Here is a 14,353-nt window from a genome sequence, read left to right as displayed (position 1 = left end):
GGAATGCGAAAGTTGGAAACAAAGAAGAAGAATCATAGTTGGAAAATATGGCCTTAGTTATAGAAACAATGCCAGAGATCGAATGATAGAATTTTACAAGACCAACGACTTCTTCATTGCAAATACCTTCTTTCACCAACATAAATGGTGACTACACACATGAACCTCTCCAGATGGAACACACAGAAATCAAATTGACTATATATGCGGAAAGAGATGATAGAAAAGCTCAATATCATCAGTCAGAACAAGGCCAGGGGCCGACTGTGGAACAGACCATCAATTGTTCATATGTAAGTTCAAGCTGAAACTGAAGAAAATCAGAGCAAGTCCACGAGAGCCAAAATATGACCTTGAGTATATCCCACCTGAATTTAGAGACTGTCACAAAAATAGATTTGACGCATTGAACGCTAACGACCAAAGACCAGACAAGTTGTGGGATGACATCAAGGACATCATACATGAAGAAAGCAAGAGGTCATTGAAAAGATAGGAAGGAAAGAAAAGGCCAAGATGGATGTCAGAGGAGACTCTGAAACTTGCTCTGGAACGTCGAGCAGCTAATGCAAAAGGAAGAATTCATGAAGTAAAAGAGCCAAAAGATTTCAAAGGGTGGCTCAAGAAGACAAAGTATTATAATGACATGTGCAAAGAGCTGGAGATGGAAAACCAAAAGGGAAGAACACGCTCGACGTTTCCCAACCTGAAAGAACAGAAGAAAAAATTCAAGCCTCGAGTTGCAATAGTGAAGGATTCTACAGGGAAATATTAAACGATGCAGGAAGCATCAAAAAAAGATGGAAGGAATACACAGAGTCATTATACCAAAAAGAACTAGTCAGTGTTCAACCATTTCAAGAGGTAGCTTATAATCAGGAACCAATGGTACTGAAGGAAGAAGTCCAAGCTTCACTGAAGGAATTGGCGAAAAACAAGGCTCCAGGAATTGATGGAATATCAATTGAGATGTTTCAACAAATAGATGCAGTGTTGGAGGTGCTCACTCGTCTATGCCAAGAAATATGGAAGACAGCTTCCTGGCCAACTGACCGGAAGAAGTCCATATTTATGCCCATTCCCAAGAAAGGTGATCCAACTGAATGTGGAAACTATAGAACAATATCATTAATATCACACATAAGCAAAATTTTGCTAAAGATCATTCAGAATCGGCTGCAGCAATATATCGACAGGGAACTGCCAGAAATTCAGGCCACTTTCAGAAGAGGACATGGAACCGGGGATATCATTGCTGATGTCAGATGGATCCCCGCTGAAAGCAGAGAATATCAGAAGGATGTTTACCTGTGTTTTATTGACTATGCAAAGGCATTCGACTGTGTGGATCATAACACATTATGGATAACATTGTGAAGAATGGGAATTCCAGAACACTTAATTGTGCTCATGAGGAACTTTTACATAGATCAAGAGGCAGTTGTTCGGACAGAACAAGGGGATACTGATTGGTTTAAAGTCAGGAAAGGTGTGTGTCAGGGTTGTAATCTTTTTTTTTATTCAGTCTGTATGTTGAGCAAATAATATGAGAAGCTGGACTATATGAAGAAGAACAGGGCATCAGGATTGGAGGAAGACTTATTAACAACCTGCATTACATAGATGACACAACTTTGCTTGCTGAAAGTGAAGAGGACTTGAAGCACTTACTGATGAAGATCAAAGAGCACAGCCTTTGGTAGGGATTGCAACTCAACATAAAGGAAACAAAAATCCTCACAACTGGACCAATGAACAACATCATGATAAACGGAGAAAAGATTGAAGTTGTCAAGGATTTCATTTTTACTTGGATCGGCAATCAACACCCATGGAAGCAGCAGTCAAGCAATCAAAAGATGCATTGCATTGGGAAAATCTGCTGCAAAAGACCTCTTTAAAGCGTTGAAGAGCTAAGATGTCACTTTGAAGACTAAGGTGTGCCTGACCCAAGCCATGGTATTTTCAATTGCATCATATGTGTTTGAAAGCTGGACAATGAATAAGGAAGACCGAAGAAGAATTTACGCCTTTGAATTGTGGTGTTGGTGAAGAATATTGAATATACCGTGGACTGCCAAAAAAATGAACAAATCTGTCTTAGAAGAAGTACAGCCAGAATGCTCCTTAGAGACAAGGATGGCAAGACCGCGTCTTACACACTTTGCACATGTTTTCAGGAGGGATCAGTCCCTGGAGACATCTTGCTTGGCAGAGTACAGGGTCAGCGGAAAAGAGGAAGACCCTCAACGAGGTGGATTGACTCAGTGGCTGCAACAACGAGCTCAAACATAACAACGATTGTAAGGATGGCGCAGGACCGGGCCATTCTGTTGTGCATAGGGCACCTAACAACAACACCAACATTTAAACACGGGGCCAATTTCTAGGCTCTCTGCTCTATCTCATTGGTCTACTTGATTATCCTCATGCCATTACCACACTACCTTCATTACTACAAGCTATGAGTCAATAGCTAGTACGAAAAGTCCTTCCACTCTGCTTTTCTTCTTCAAGACTATCTTGGATATATTTGATTTTGCCCATGTCAATATAAATTTGAGGATCAGCTTGTTAAGTTCCACAAATAAAGTGCATTGGGATTTCATTGACTGAGTTTAGTTTATGGGCAATTGACATTTATGCAATATTAAATATTATAGCTTACGAGCATGCCAAATCCCATCAACTTATTTTAATCTGCTTTGGTTTCACCAATGTTGTTGCTGTTGTTAGGTGCCATCGAGTCAGTTCCGACTATAGCGATCCTAGGCACATCAGAACGAAACAATGCCCTGTCCCGTGTCATCCTCACAATTGTTGCTATGCTTGAGCCCATTGTTGCAGCCACTGTGTCAATCCATCTCATTGAGGGTCTTTCTCATTTCTGCTGGCCCTCCTCTTTACCAAGCATGATATCCTTCTCCAGGGACTGATCCCTCCTGACAATATGTCCAAAGAATGTGAGACATAGTCCCACCATCCTTGCTTCTAAGGAGCCTTCTGTTTATAATTCTTCCAAGACAGATTTGTCCATTCTTTTGGCAGTTCATAGTATATTCAATATTCTTCACCAACAGCACAATTCAAAGACATCAATTCTTCTCCAGTCTTCCTGATTCACGGTCCAGCTTTTGCATGCATATGAGGCGATTGAAAACATTATGGCTTAGGTCAGTCGTATCTTAGTCCTCAAGGTGATATCTTTGCTTTTCAATGTTTTAAAGAGGTCTTTTGCAGCAGATTTGCCCAATGCAATATGTCTTTTGATTTCTTGGTAGCTGCTTCCATCAGTGTTCATTGTGGATCCAAGTAAAATGAAATCCTTGACAACATCAATCTTTTCTCCAATTATCATGATCTTGCTTACTGGTCCAGTGGTGAGGATTTTGCTTTTTTTTTATGTTGAAGTGTAATCCATACTGAAGGGTGTGGTCTTTGATCTTCATCAGTAAGAGCTTCAAGTCCCCTTGACTTTCAGTAAGGTTATGTCATCTGCATAACACGTGTTGTTAATGAGTCTTCCTCCAATCCTGATGCCCTGTTCTTCTTCATACAGACCAGCTTCTTGGATTGTTTGCTCATCATACAGATTGAATAGGTATGGTGAAAGGATACAACCCTGACACACACCCTTTCTGACTTTAAACCATGCAGTATCCCCTTGTTCTGTTCAAACGACCATTTCTTGATCTATGTACAAATTCTTCATGAGCACAAGTGCTCTGGAATTCTCATTTTCCACAACATTATCCATAATTTGTTATGATCTACACAGCCGGATGCCTTAGTATAGTCAGTAAAACACAGGTAAACCTCCTTCTGGTATTCTCTGCTTTCAGCCAGGGTTTATCTTACATCAGCAATGATATCCCTGGATCCATCCTCTTCTAAATCCGGCTTGAATTTCTGGCAGTTCCCTGTCAATATACCGCTGCAGCTGCTTTTGAATTATCGTCAGCAAAATTTTGCTCACCATGTGATATTAATGATATTCTTAGATAATTTCAGTATTTGGTGGGATCACCTTTCTTGGGAATAGGCATAAATATGGATCTCTTCTAGTCAGTTTGTCAGGTAGCTGTCTTCCATATTTCTTGGCATAGACAAGTGAGCACTTCCAGTGCTGCATCTATTTGTTGAAACATCTCAGTTGGTATTCCGTCAGTTCCTGGAGCCTTGTTTTTCGCCAATATCTTCAGTGCAGCTTGGACTTCTTCCCTCAGCACCATCAGTTCCTGATCATGTGTTACCTCCTGAAATGGTTGGATGTTGACCAATTATTTTTGGTATAGTGACTCTGAGTATTCCTTCCATCTCCTTTTGATGCTTCCTGCGTCTTTTAATAGTCCTTCACTATTTACTGCAGCTCAAGGCTTGAATTTTTATTTCAGTTCTTTCAGCTTGAGAAGTGCTGAACGTGCTCTTAACTTTTGGTTTTCTTTCTCCAGGTCTTCGCACGTGTCATCATAATAGTTTACTTTGTCTTCTCGAGCCACCCTTTGAAATCTTCTTTCAGCTCCTTTACCTCCTCATTTTTTCCTCTTGCTTTAGCTGTTCGATGTTCAAGAGCAAGTTTCAGAATCTCTCCTGACATCCGTTTACGTCTTTTCTTTTTCTCCTGTGTTTCTAATGACCTCTTGCTTTCTTCATGGATGATGTCCTTGATGTCATTCCACAACTCATCTGGTCTTTGGTCATTAGTGTTGAATGCGTCAAATCTGTTCTTGAGATGGTCTCTAAATTCAGGTGGGATGTACTCAAAGTTGTACTTTGCTTCTCATGGACTTGTTCTAATTTCCTTCTTTTTAACATGAACTTGCATATGAGTAATTGATGGTCAGACCTGAAGTTGGCCCTGGACTTGTTCTGACTGATAATATTGTGCTTTTCCATCGTCTCTTTCCACAGATGTAGTCGATTAGATTCCTGTGTATTCCATCTGGCGAGGTTCATGTGTATAGATGTCATTTATGTTGGTGAAAATAGATATTTGCAATGAAGAAGTTATTCGTCTTGCAAAATTCAATCATGCAATCTCTGGCATCATTTCTATCACCAAGCCCATATTTTCCAACCACTGATCTTTCTTTGTTTCCAACTTTTGCATTCCAATCACCAGTAATTATCAGTGCATCTTGATTTCATATTCCATCAATTTCAGACTGCAGAAGCTGGTAAAAATTTTCAGTTTCTTCATCTTTGGCCTTAGTGGTTGGTGTGAAAATTTGAATAATAATTGTATTAACTGGTCTTCCTCGTAGGCATATGGATGCTATCCTATCACTGACAGCATTGTACTTCAGGATAGATCTTGAAATGTTCTTTTTGATGATGAATGCAATGCCATTCCTTTTCAAGTTGTAGTTCCCAGTGTAGTAGACCATATGATTGTCCCATTCAAAATGACAAATTCCAGTCCATTTCAGCTCACTAATCCCTTGGATATCAATCTTTCTAAGTTCCATTTCATTTTTGATGCTTGCAAGTTTTCCTAGATTCATACTTCTCCAGTACTTTTATGTAAAAAATTTTCCCCTATTTGGCCATGGATATTTGCATGCTATTTTTAAATCATATCTCTTTTGAATTTTTATTTTGTTTGTTGCTGGTACATAGAAATAAAATCAATTCTATATGTCGATCTCGTTTTCAGTAAACTTTATAAATTCATTTATTAATTTTAATAATTTATCTGTAGCTTACTATGGGTGTTCTATGCACACAATTATATCACCTGTTATTAATGATAGTTTTTATTCTTTGTTCCAGGAAGCACGATAACTATCATTTCTTTCTCTAGCCTAAAGGAGCTGGTTAGGATATCCAGTATAATGTTGAATGTAACTGAAGAGATTGGGCAATATAGTCTTGCTCCCATTTCAATGGAAAGCTTTCAGGATTTCACCATTAAAGCTATTTGTAGCTGCCATTTGTCAGGTTAAGACGTTCCCTTCTACATTGAATGTCAAATTTTATCAAGTGCTTCTCTGAATTTATTGCAATAATATGATTTTCCTCTTTATTCTGTTAAAGTGATGAATAACATTGATTTTCCAGTGTTGAACAACTTTGCATTCCTGGATACAGACAACATGGTTGTGCACTTCTCATCTTTTTTTGTATATTACTGAAATAGATTGTTTGAGATATTTGCATATATGTTCATGAATGAGAGTATTATCTATATTTCTTTTCTTATAATGTCTTGTCAGATTTTAATATCAAGATTATCCATGCCTCCTAAAATAACATGGAAAGTGGTCCCTCTTTGCTTTTTCTTCTAGAGTATTTTGTGTAAAATTAGCATTATTTCTTCCTGAAATATTTGATAGAATTCACCAGGAAAGCTGTCTGATCCTGGAAACTTTTCATTGGAAAGGTTTTAAAGTGTAGGTTCCTAAATGAGTATAGGACTTCCAGGTTTTCCATTATAAGGTCAGTTTTGGTAGGTTACATTTTTCTAGTCAGATCTCAACTTTATCAAATTTTCAAATGTATTAAAACGAAGTTGTTGATGATATTACCCCATTCTCTACGCTATGTTTTTAGGATCTCTGCTAATGTCCCCCTTTCATTCCTGACATTGTGCCCTTTCACCTTTATACATCTTTAATCTTGCCAATTTTACTCATTTTGTAAAATAATTAACTTCTGGTGTAAGTTCTATTACATGCTTGCTTTCTATTTCATACATGACTGCTCTTATCTTTAGCTTTTAAGCACACCATATCAGTTAGTGCTTCTGTCTTTCTCTCTCCTTTCCTGCCTTTGGCACATTGATTGAAAAAATGTGTTATTATACTTTTTGCTTATATTAGCTTGGAAATTGTACATTCTTTTACTCTTTTTTGGTGGCTGCTGACAATACAATGTGTGTTCTTAACGAAAATGATGTTAGTTTACCATAGCATGCATCAATATTCCATTGCTTGTTATGGCTGAATACTATTCCATGGTAGAAATACCAATACCCAAACCCACTGCTGTTGAGTTGATTCTAACTCACAGCAAACCCATAGAACTGTGTAGAACGGCCCCATGAGATTTCCAAGATGGAAAATCTTTAAGGAAGAAGACTGCCACATCTTTTTCCTGCAGAGCAGCTGGTCAGTTCGAACCATCAACCATTTGATCAGCAGCCAAACATTTAACCACTGCATCACCAGGGCTCCTTATGGTATGAATAGACCAAATATTTGTGTCTCTTCCGTTTTTCCTCCTGTTATCAATTTTTAGTTTCAACACATTGTGGTTGGAGAAGACACTTGGTATGAATTCAATCTCTTTAAAATCATTCAGACTTCTTTTGTGGCCTAACAGTTGGTCTATCCTGGACAATGATCCACGTGCACTTGAGAAGAATGTGTATTCTGCTGTTGCTGGATGCAGACTTTTATAGATGTCTATTAGGCCTGGTTGGTTTGTAATGGTGGTCAAGCCTTCCATTCCTTGCTGGCCTTCTGCCTGCTGATTCTATCCATATTCAAAGTCAGGTATTGAAGTCTGCAGCTATTACTGTTGAACTCATCTTCATTCTAAAAGGATAGTTTGAGTGGGTATAGAATTCATGTTGGGAATTATTTTGTTAGAGTACATTACAATATTTCATTGACTCTGGTGCCTTGTTTTTTTTTTTTAACGTGGTAAGAAGTCATTTGATGGTCGTAATTTTGCAATTGGTTCATTGAGGTATTATGCCTTTTTTCCTCAGGTTGCGTTGAAGATTTTTCTCTTTATCTTAGTTTTAAAAATTTTGTTTGTTTTTTACTATCTTATGCCTAAGTGTGGTCTTTGCATTAATCCTGCTTTGACTTTACAGGGTTCACAAATCTATGGATTAATGTCTTTCATTAGCTTAGGAAAATATTCAGCCATTATCTCTCCAAATGCTGATTCAAAACTTTCCTCTCTTTCCTCTTTTTTAGGGACTCATACTTCCCATGTGTTAAGTTTTCTCACTATATCTTCTATGTCTCTGACCTCTTTCTGATTTTTCTAACCTTTTTTTCTCTTCATGTTTCGTCATGGATATTTTCTGCGGACTTGCACTCTAAGTCACAAATTCTCCCTTCACCTATTTCTAATCTGCTATTTAACCCACTCAATCACTACTCAATTTTAGTCATTGTAGTTTTTTCAAAATTGTACTTGTGCTTATTTTATAATTTCCATATCTCTGCCAAAATTCTTTTTTTATACAATTTTTATTGTGCTTTAAATGAAAGTTTACAAATCAAGTCAGTCTTTCACACAAGAACTTATATACACCTTGCTACATACTACCAATTACTCTCTCACTAATGGGACAGCCCGCTCCCTCCCTCCACTCTCTCTTTTCGTGTCCATTTCGCCAGCTTCTAACCCCCTCCACCCTCTCATCTCCCCTCCAGGCAGGAGATGCCAACTTAGTCTCAAGTGTCCACCTTGTCCAAAAAGCTCACTCCGCACCAGCATCCCTCTCCAACCCATTGTCCAGTCCGATCCATGTCTGAAGAGTTGCCTTTGGGAATGATTCCTGTCCTGGGCCAACAGAAGGTCTGGGGGCCATGACCACTGGGGTCCATCTATTCTCAGTCAGACCATTAAGTCTGGTCTTTTTATGAGAATTTGGGTTCACAACTCACTGCTCTCCTGCCCTCTCAGGAGTTCTCTGTTGTGTTCCCTGCCAGGGCAGTCATCGGTTGTAGCCGGGCACCATCTAGCTCTTCTGGTATCAGGCTGATGTAGTCTCTTGTTTATGTGGCTTTTTCTGTCTCTTGGGCTCGTAATTACCTTGTGTCCTTGGTGTTCTTCATTCTCCTTTGATCCAGGTGGGCTGAGACTCATTGATGCATCTTAGATGGCCACTTGCTAGCGTTTAAGACCCCAGACACCACTCTTCAAAGTGGGATGCAGAATGTTTTCTTGATAGATTTTATTATGCCAGTTGACTTAGATGTCCCCTGAAACCATGGTCCCCAAACCCCTGTCCCTGCTACACTGGCCTTCAAAGCATTCAGTTTATTCAGGAAGCTTCTTTGATTTTGGTTTAGTCCAGTTGTGCTGACCTCCCTGTATTGTGTGTTATCTTTCCCTTCACCGAAAGTCATTCTTATCTGCTATCTAATTAGTGGATACCCCTCTCCCAACCTCCCTCCCTCCCTCCCCCCTCTTGTAACCACAAAAGAATGTTTTCTTCTCAGTTTAAACTATTTCTCAAGTTCTTATAATAGTGGTCTTATACAATATTTGTCCTTTTGCAACTGGCTAATTACACTCAGCATAATGCCTTCCAGGTTCCTCCATGTTATGAAATGTTTCACAGATTCCTCTGTTCTTTATCAATGCATGGTATTCCATTGTGTAGATATACCATAATTTATTTATCCGTTCATCCGTTGATGGGCACTTTGGTTGCTTCCATCTTTTTGCTGTTGTAAACAGTGCTGCAATAAACACGGGTGTGCATGTATCTGTTCATGTAAAGGCTCTTATTTCTCTAGGATATATTCCGAGGAGTGGGATTGCTGGGTCACAACTCTAGCTTTTTAAGGAAGTGCCAAATCGATTTCCAAAGTGGTTGTACCATTTCACATTCCCACCAGCAGTGTATAAGTGTTCCAATCCCTCCACAGCCTCTCCAACATTTGTTATTTTGTGTTTTTTGGATTAATGCCAGCTTTTTGTTGAAGTGAGATGAAATCTCATTGTCTATTCTAGAGAATGTTCCATGTGCACTAGAAAAGAAAGTATACTTGGTTGCTGTTGGCTGGAGTGTTCTGTATATGTCTACGAGGTCAAGTTGGTTGATTCTGGCATTTAGATCTTCCATGTCTTTATTTTGGGTGGGTGTCTTTATTAAGCTTCTTTCTGGATGTCCTGTCCTTCACCGAAAGTGGTGTGTTGAAGACTCCTACTATTATTGTGGAGCTGTCTATTTCACTTTTCAATGCTGATAGAGTTTGTTTTACGTATCTTGTAGCCCTGTCTTTGGGTGCATAAATATTTAATATGGTTATATCTTCTTGGTATATTGTCCCTTTAATCGTTATATACTGTCCTTCCTTATCCTTTATGATGGATTTAACTTTAAAGTCTATTTTGTCAGATATTAATATTGCTACTCCTGCTCTTTTTTGATTGTTGTTTGCATGGTATATTTTTTTTCATCCTTTGAGTTTTAGTTTGTGTCTCTAAGTCTAAGGCATATCTCTTGTAGGAAGCGTATAGATGGATCATGTTTTTAATCCATTCTGCCACTCTCTGTCTCTTTGTTGGTGGATTTAGCCCATTTACATTCAGCATAATTATGGATAGGTATGAACTGAGTGCTATCGTTTTGATGTCTTTTTTTTGCGTGTTGTTGACAGCTTCTTTTTCCCACATAATTTTATGTGCTGAATAGATTATCTTTATATATTGTCCTTTCTTCACATTCGTTGTTGTTAATTTTGTTTCTGCTCAGTCTCTATTTTTTTCTTGTATTTTACTTTGATGAGTAGGATAGTTTGTCTCTTTTGTGGTTACCTTGTTATTTACCCCTATTTTTATAAGTTTAAAACTAACTTTTATTTCTTTGTATCTCCCTGTCTTCCTTTCCATATGGGAGATCTATGATTACATTTCTTAGTCCCTGTTTATTGTTTTAATGTTGTCTTCTTGTATATAATAACATTGCTGTTACCCTGTTTTGAGCTTTTTTTTAATGATCTTGCTTTGTTTTCTCGATTTCCCTGTCTGGGTTGACTTCTGATTGCTCTGCCCAGTGTTCTAGTCTTGGGTTGATACCTAATATTATTGATTTTCTAACCAAAGAACTCCCTTTAGTATTTCTTGTAGTTTTGGTTTTGTTTTTTACAAATTCCCTCAGCTTGTGTTTATCTGGAAAGGTCCTAATTTCACCTTCATTTATAAGAGACTGTTTTGCTGGATATGTGATTCTTGGCTGGCAATCTTTTTCCTTCAATTTTTTAAACAGGTCATCCCATTGCCTTCTTGCCTGCATGGTTTCTGCTGAGTAGTCCCAGCTTATCTTATTGACTCTCCCTTGTAGGTGACTTTTCTTTTATGTCTAGCTGCTCTTAAAATTCTCTCTTTATCTTTGGGTTTGGCAAGTTTGATTATAATATGTCTTGGTGACTTTCTTTTAATGTCTATTTTATGTGGAGTTCAATGAGCATCTTGGATAGATATCTTCTCATCTTTCACGATGTCAGGGAAGTTTTCTGCCAACAAATCTTCAGCAATTCTCTTTGTATTTTCTGTTATCCCTCTCTGTTCTGGTACTCCAATCACTCATCTGATTGCAGCAGGGGGTCACGCTCTGAACAAGGCAAGGTGCTGAGAACCGACCCTTGAGTGTCTCTGAGGAAAGCATGTCCCTGTTCGCTACAGCACACAGGTGAGTGGGTTCTGCAGAGGAACCATGGACACCCAATGTGTAAGGACTGAGTGGTACCAGTTATCCTTGGACAACTGTCGCAGGTGGCTGGGTAACCTGAGTGGAGCTACCAGTTCTTAGGTCCCTGGTGTGGGTAGGTGTGGAACTTGTTAAATAGGCAAAGCAATGTCAAACATCAAACACCCACCTCTCCACCACACAGCTGAAACTGTTGGAGCCTGCCAGCAAGGGCCTATTCTTCTGAAATACGCCTACACAGGTCCATGCAGAAGGGAAAGGTGCTCAAAGTCCACAGACTGTTTATGCCTGGACAGGAGCCACTTCTGTCCTGAGCTCCCCCGGTTACTGGAGCTGTCAAATTAACCTTTCCCCCAAATACAAATTTTCTCCTTCTCCAAGCCCGGGAGGATGGCTCTAGGCACTCAACAGTGCCTATCTCAGGCCCAGGGATTCAACTGCTAAAGCCAGCTTGGGAGGAGGGGGCGCGGTAAAATATACACAAGTACTTAACTTCTGCTGAGAGCACTGTTCTTCTCCGGTTCCAGATGTGTGAGTGGGCTGTGTGGCTGGCTGCTTCTTCCTGAGGAAACTGCTGCTGAACACTAGTACGAGCCCACTGCAGCGGCTCTGGGAATGGTGCCTGAGGGCTCCCCGAGATTCAGGTCTGGTAACTCCTCTCTCCTTCTGAAGCATCTCTTCCTCCCCCTGCCCCTTGTTCATTTTCTAAGCTTGCCTTTGATGCTCATGGCTGCCAGGTTGTCATAAATATACTCGTTTCACTTGTTTTTTGGGGTCTTTGTCGTAAAGAGGGCTCACCGGAAGCATCTGTCTATTCTACCATCTTGGTTCCACCCTGCTAAAATTCTTAATGTTTTCATTTATTCTCCCAAACATAAAGTTTTAGTTATTTCAAAATCTATGTTTGCTAACTCCAAAGCCTGACAACTCTGTGATTTTTTTCTATTATCCTTTGTTTCTGTTCTTTTAATTCATATTGCCTTAACTCCTCAATTATTAAATTGTCTGCCTTCTATTGCTTATGCAAAATTTTTATAGAAAAAACCTGAAGCCTGAGATTAGGTGTCTTCCTCTTGATAAACTATGTTGTATTTTTTTTCAAGGTATCAGAGGTACTAGCACTCAGAACTCACCTTAATCCAATTTCAGTGATTGAAATGATTAGAAGCTGAGCTGCAGACCTATTCCTTATTTAAACTTAGCCCTTGGATGAAATTTTGGTGGTCTTTAGTAACCATCTGCTTTCACCATCTACTCCAAAAGACATGAAAAACTCACTGCTTAGCCACCTGACCTCTCAGACTCCCTCTTTAAAACTGACTTATACCTCCAAGGATATAAGACATGGTTTCAAAGCTGGGCTCACCTCTCTGGTCTTCTGTGAGCTCTTTTCAAGTAATTATTCACCAAATCATTAACTGTCTTATGGCTTGAATCAGATGTTATTGTTCAGGTTTCTAATAGTCATCACTGGGAAGTGTAGTCTGGCTTACCTAATCCAATATTACTGTAAGTGGAATTTCCTATCCTAGTCTCAGGGCCCAAGACCATGCCAACACTGAAAACTGGCAATGCTTCAGTGGTCTCTTTGCGTGAGTTTGTGCTAGCTGGATTTGAGGGCGGGCTGAAGATCCAGGTCCTGCTCTTTGCTGTATTCTTGACCCTCTATATGGTGACTGTACTGGGGAACCTCACAATGATCGTGGTCATCACACTAGATGCCCGCCTCCATTCCCCAATGTACTTTTTCCTTAAGAACCTCTCCTTCCTGGACCTCTGCTACTCCTCCGTCATTGCTCCCAAGGCCCTTTCAGACTTCTTCTCCTCAAGAAAAATCATCACCTTTGCTGGCTGTGCCACCCAACTCTTCTTCTTTGCTCTCCTGGTCACCACTGATGGTTTACTTCTGGGTGTCATGGCCTATGACCGCTTCATGGCCATCTGCAACCCCCTGCGCTACCCAGTCACCATGTGCCCCTCAGCCTGCACCCGCCTGGTACTGGGCACTTACTGTGGAGGCTGCTTCAATTCCATTGTGCAGACCAGCCTCGCTCTCCGTGTGCCATTCTGCAGCTCCAACCACATCAACCACTACTTCTGTGACTTGCCTTCTCTGCTCCGGATCGCCTGTGCCAACACAGCCCTCAATGAACTGGTCATGTTTGGCATCTGTGGGCTGATCATTGTGGGTGTGACATGTGTGGTTCTTGTCTCCTATGGCTATATCACAGTGACCATCCTGAGGATGCGTTCAGCAGCTGGGCGCCACAAGGTCTTCTCAACATGTGGTTCCCACATGACTGTAGTGACTCTCTTTGTTGGGACTGTCTTTGTGATGTACGCCCATCCAGGAGCCATTGAGTCCATGGAGCAGGGCAAGGTGGTCTCCATCTTCTACACCCTGGTCATCCCCATGCTCAACCCCCTCATATACAGTCTGCGGAACAAGGATGTAAAGGAAGCCCTAAAGAGGTTGGGTCAGAAACATGCAGCTACATGAAGGGGGCAGCCAGGGAGAGATGGAGTATCCTGAGAACTCAGCGAAAGGAGAGCCTTTTGGTTGAGGTGGATCAGGAAATTCCTTCCATTGTTCTTTCCTGCATTCAATCAACTTTTATTTAAAGCACACTATGTAGTATTTGTCAACTACTTGGAAAAGATGCATATGACAATGTTCTTGTCCTCTAAGAACCAGCAGTCCAATGGAGCAAAAATAATAAAATTTATTGTTTGTAACTTACAAAGAAGTAAATATACAAAAATAATAGCACAAAGTACAGAATGAGTACATGTAAGTTTACACTGTTAGGGCTCCAAGGTAATTCAGTGATGGAAAGGATAGTATTTTCAAAAACTTGTGCTGAAAAACTTGATATCCATATGCAAAAATATGAATCTCAACCCTAATAATAATTAACTCAAAATAAATAAAATCTGTAAATGTAAGAGCTA

General features: G+C 39.8%; 1 protein-coding gene across 1 annotated transcript; it reads left to right on the top strand.

Annotated features, from left to right (window-relative positions):
• Positions 1–12,950: 12,950 nt before the first annotated feature.
• LOC100659379 (olfactory receptor 9S13-like) lies at positions 12,951–13,901 on the top strand. The gene has a single exon (XM_003421155.3). It carries the CDS (start codon positions 12,951–12,953, stop codon positions 13,899–13,901), a length of 951 nt encoding a protein of 316 aa, XP_003421203.1.
• The last annotated feature ends 452 nt before the right edge of the window (positions 13,902–14,353 follow it).

The sequence above is a fragment of the Loxodonta africana genome, chromosome 6 (assembly GCF_030014295.1).
Source record: "Loxodonta africana isolate mLoxAfr1 chromosome 6, mLoxAfr1.hap2, whole genome shotgun sequence".
In the NCBI taxonomy this organism is placed as follows: Eukaryota; Metazoa; Chordata; class Mammalia; order Proboscidea; family Elephantidae; genus Loxodonta; species Loxodonta africana.
Note: the sequence above shows the minus strand (reverse complement) of the source record. Positions and strands in the feature narration are given on the sequence as shown.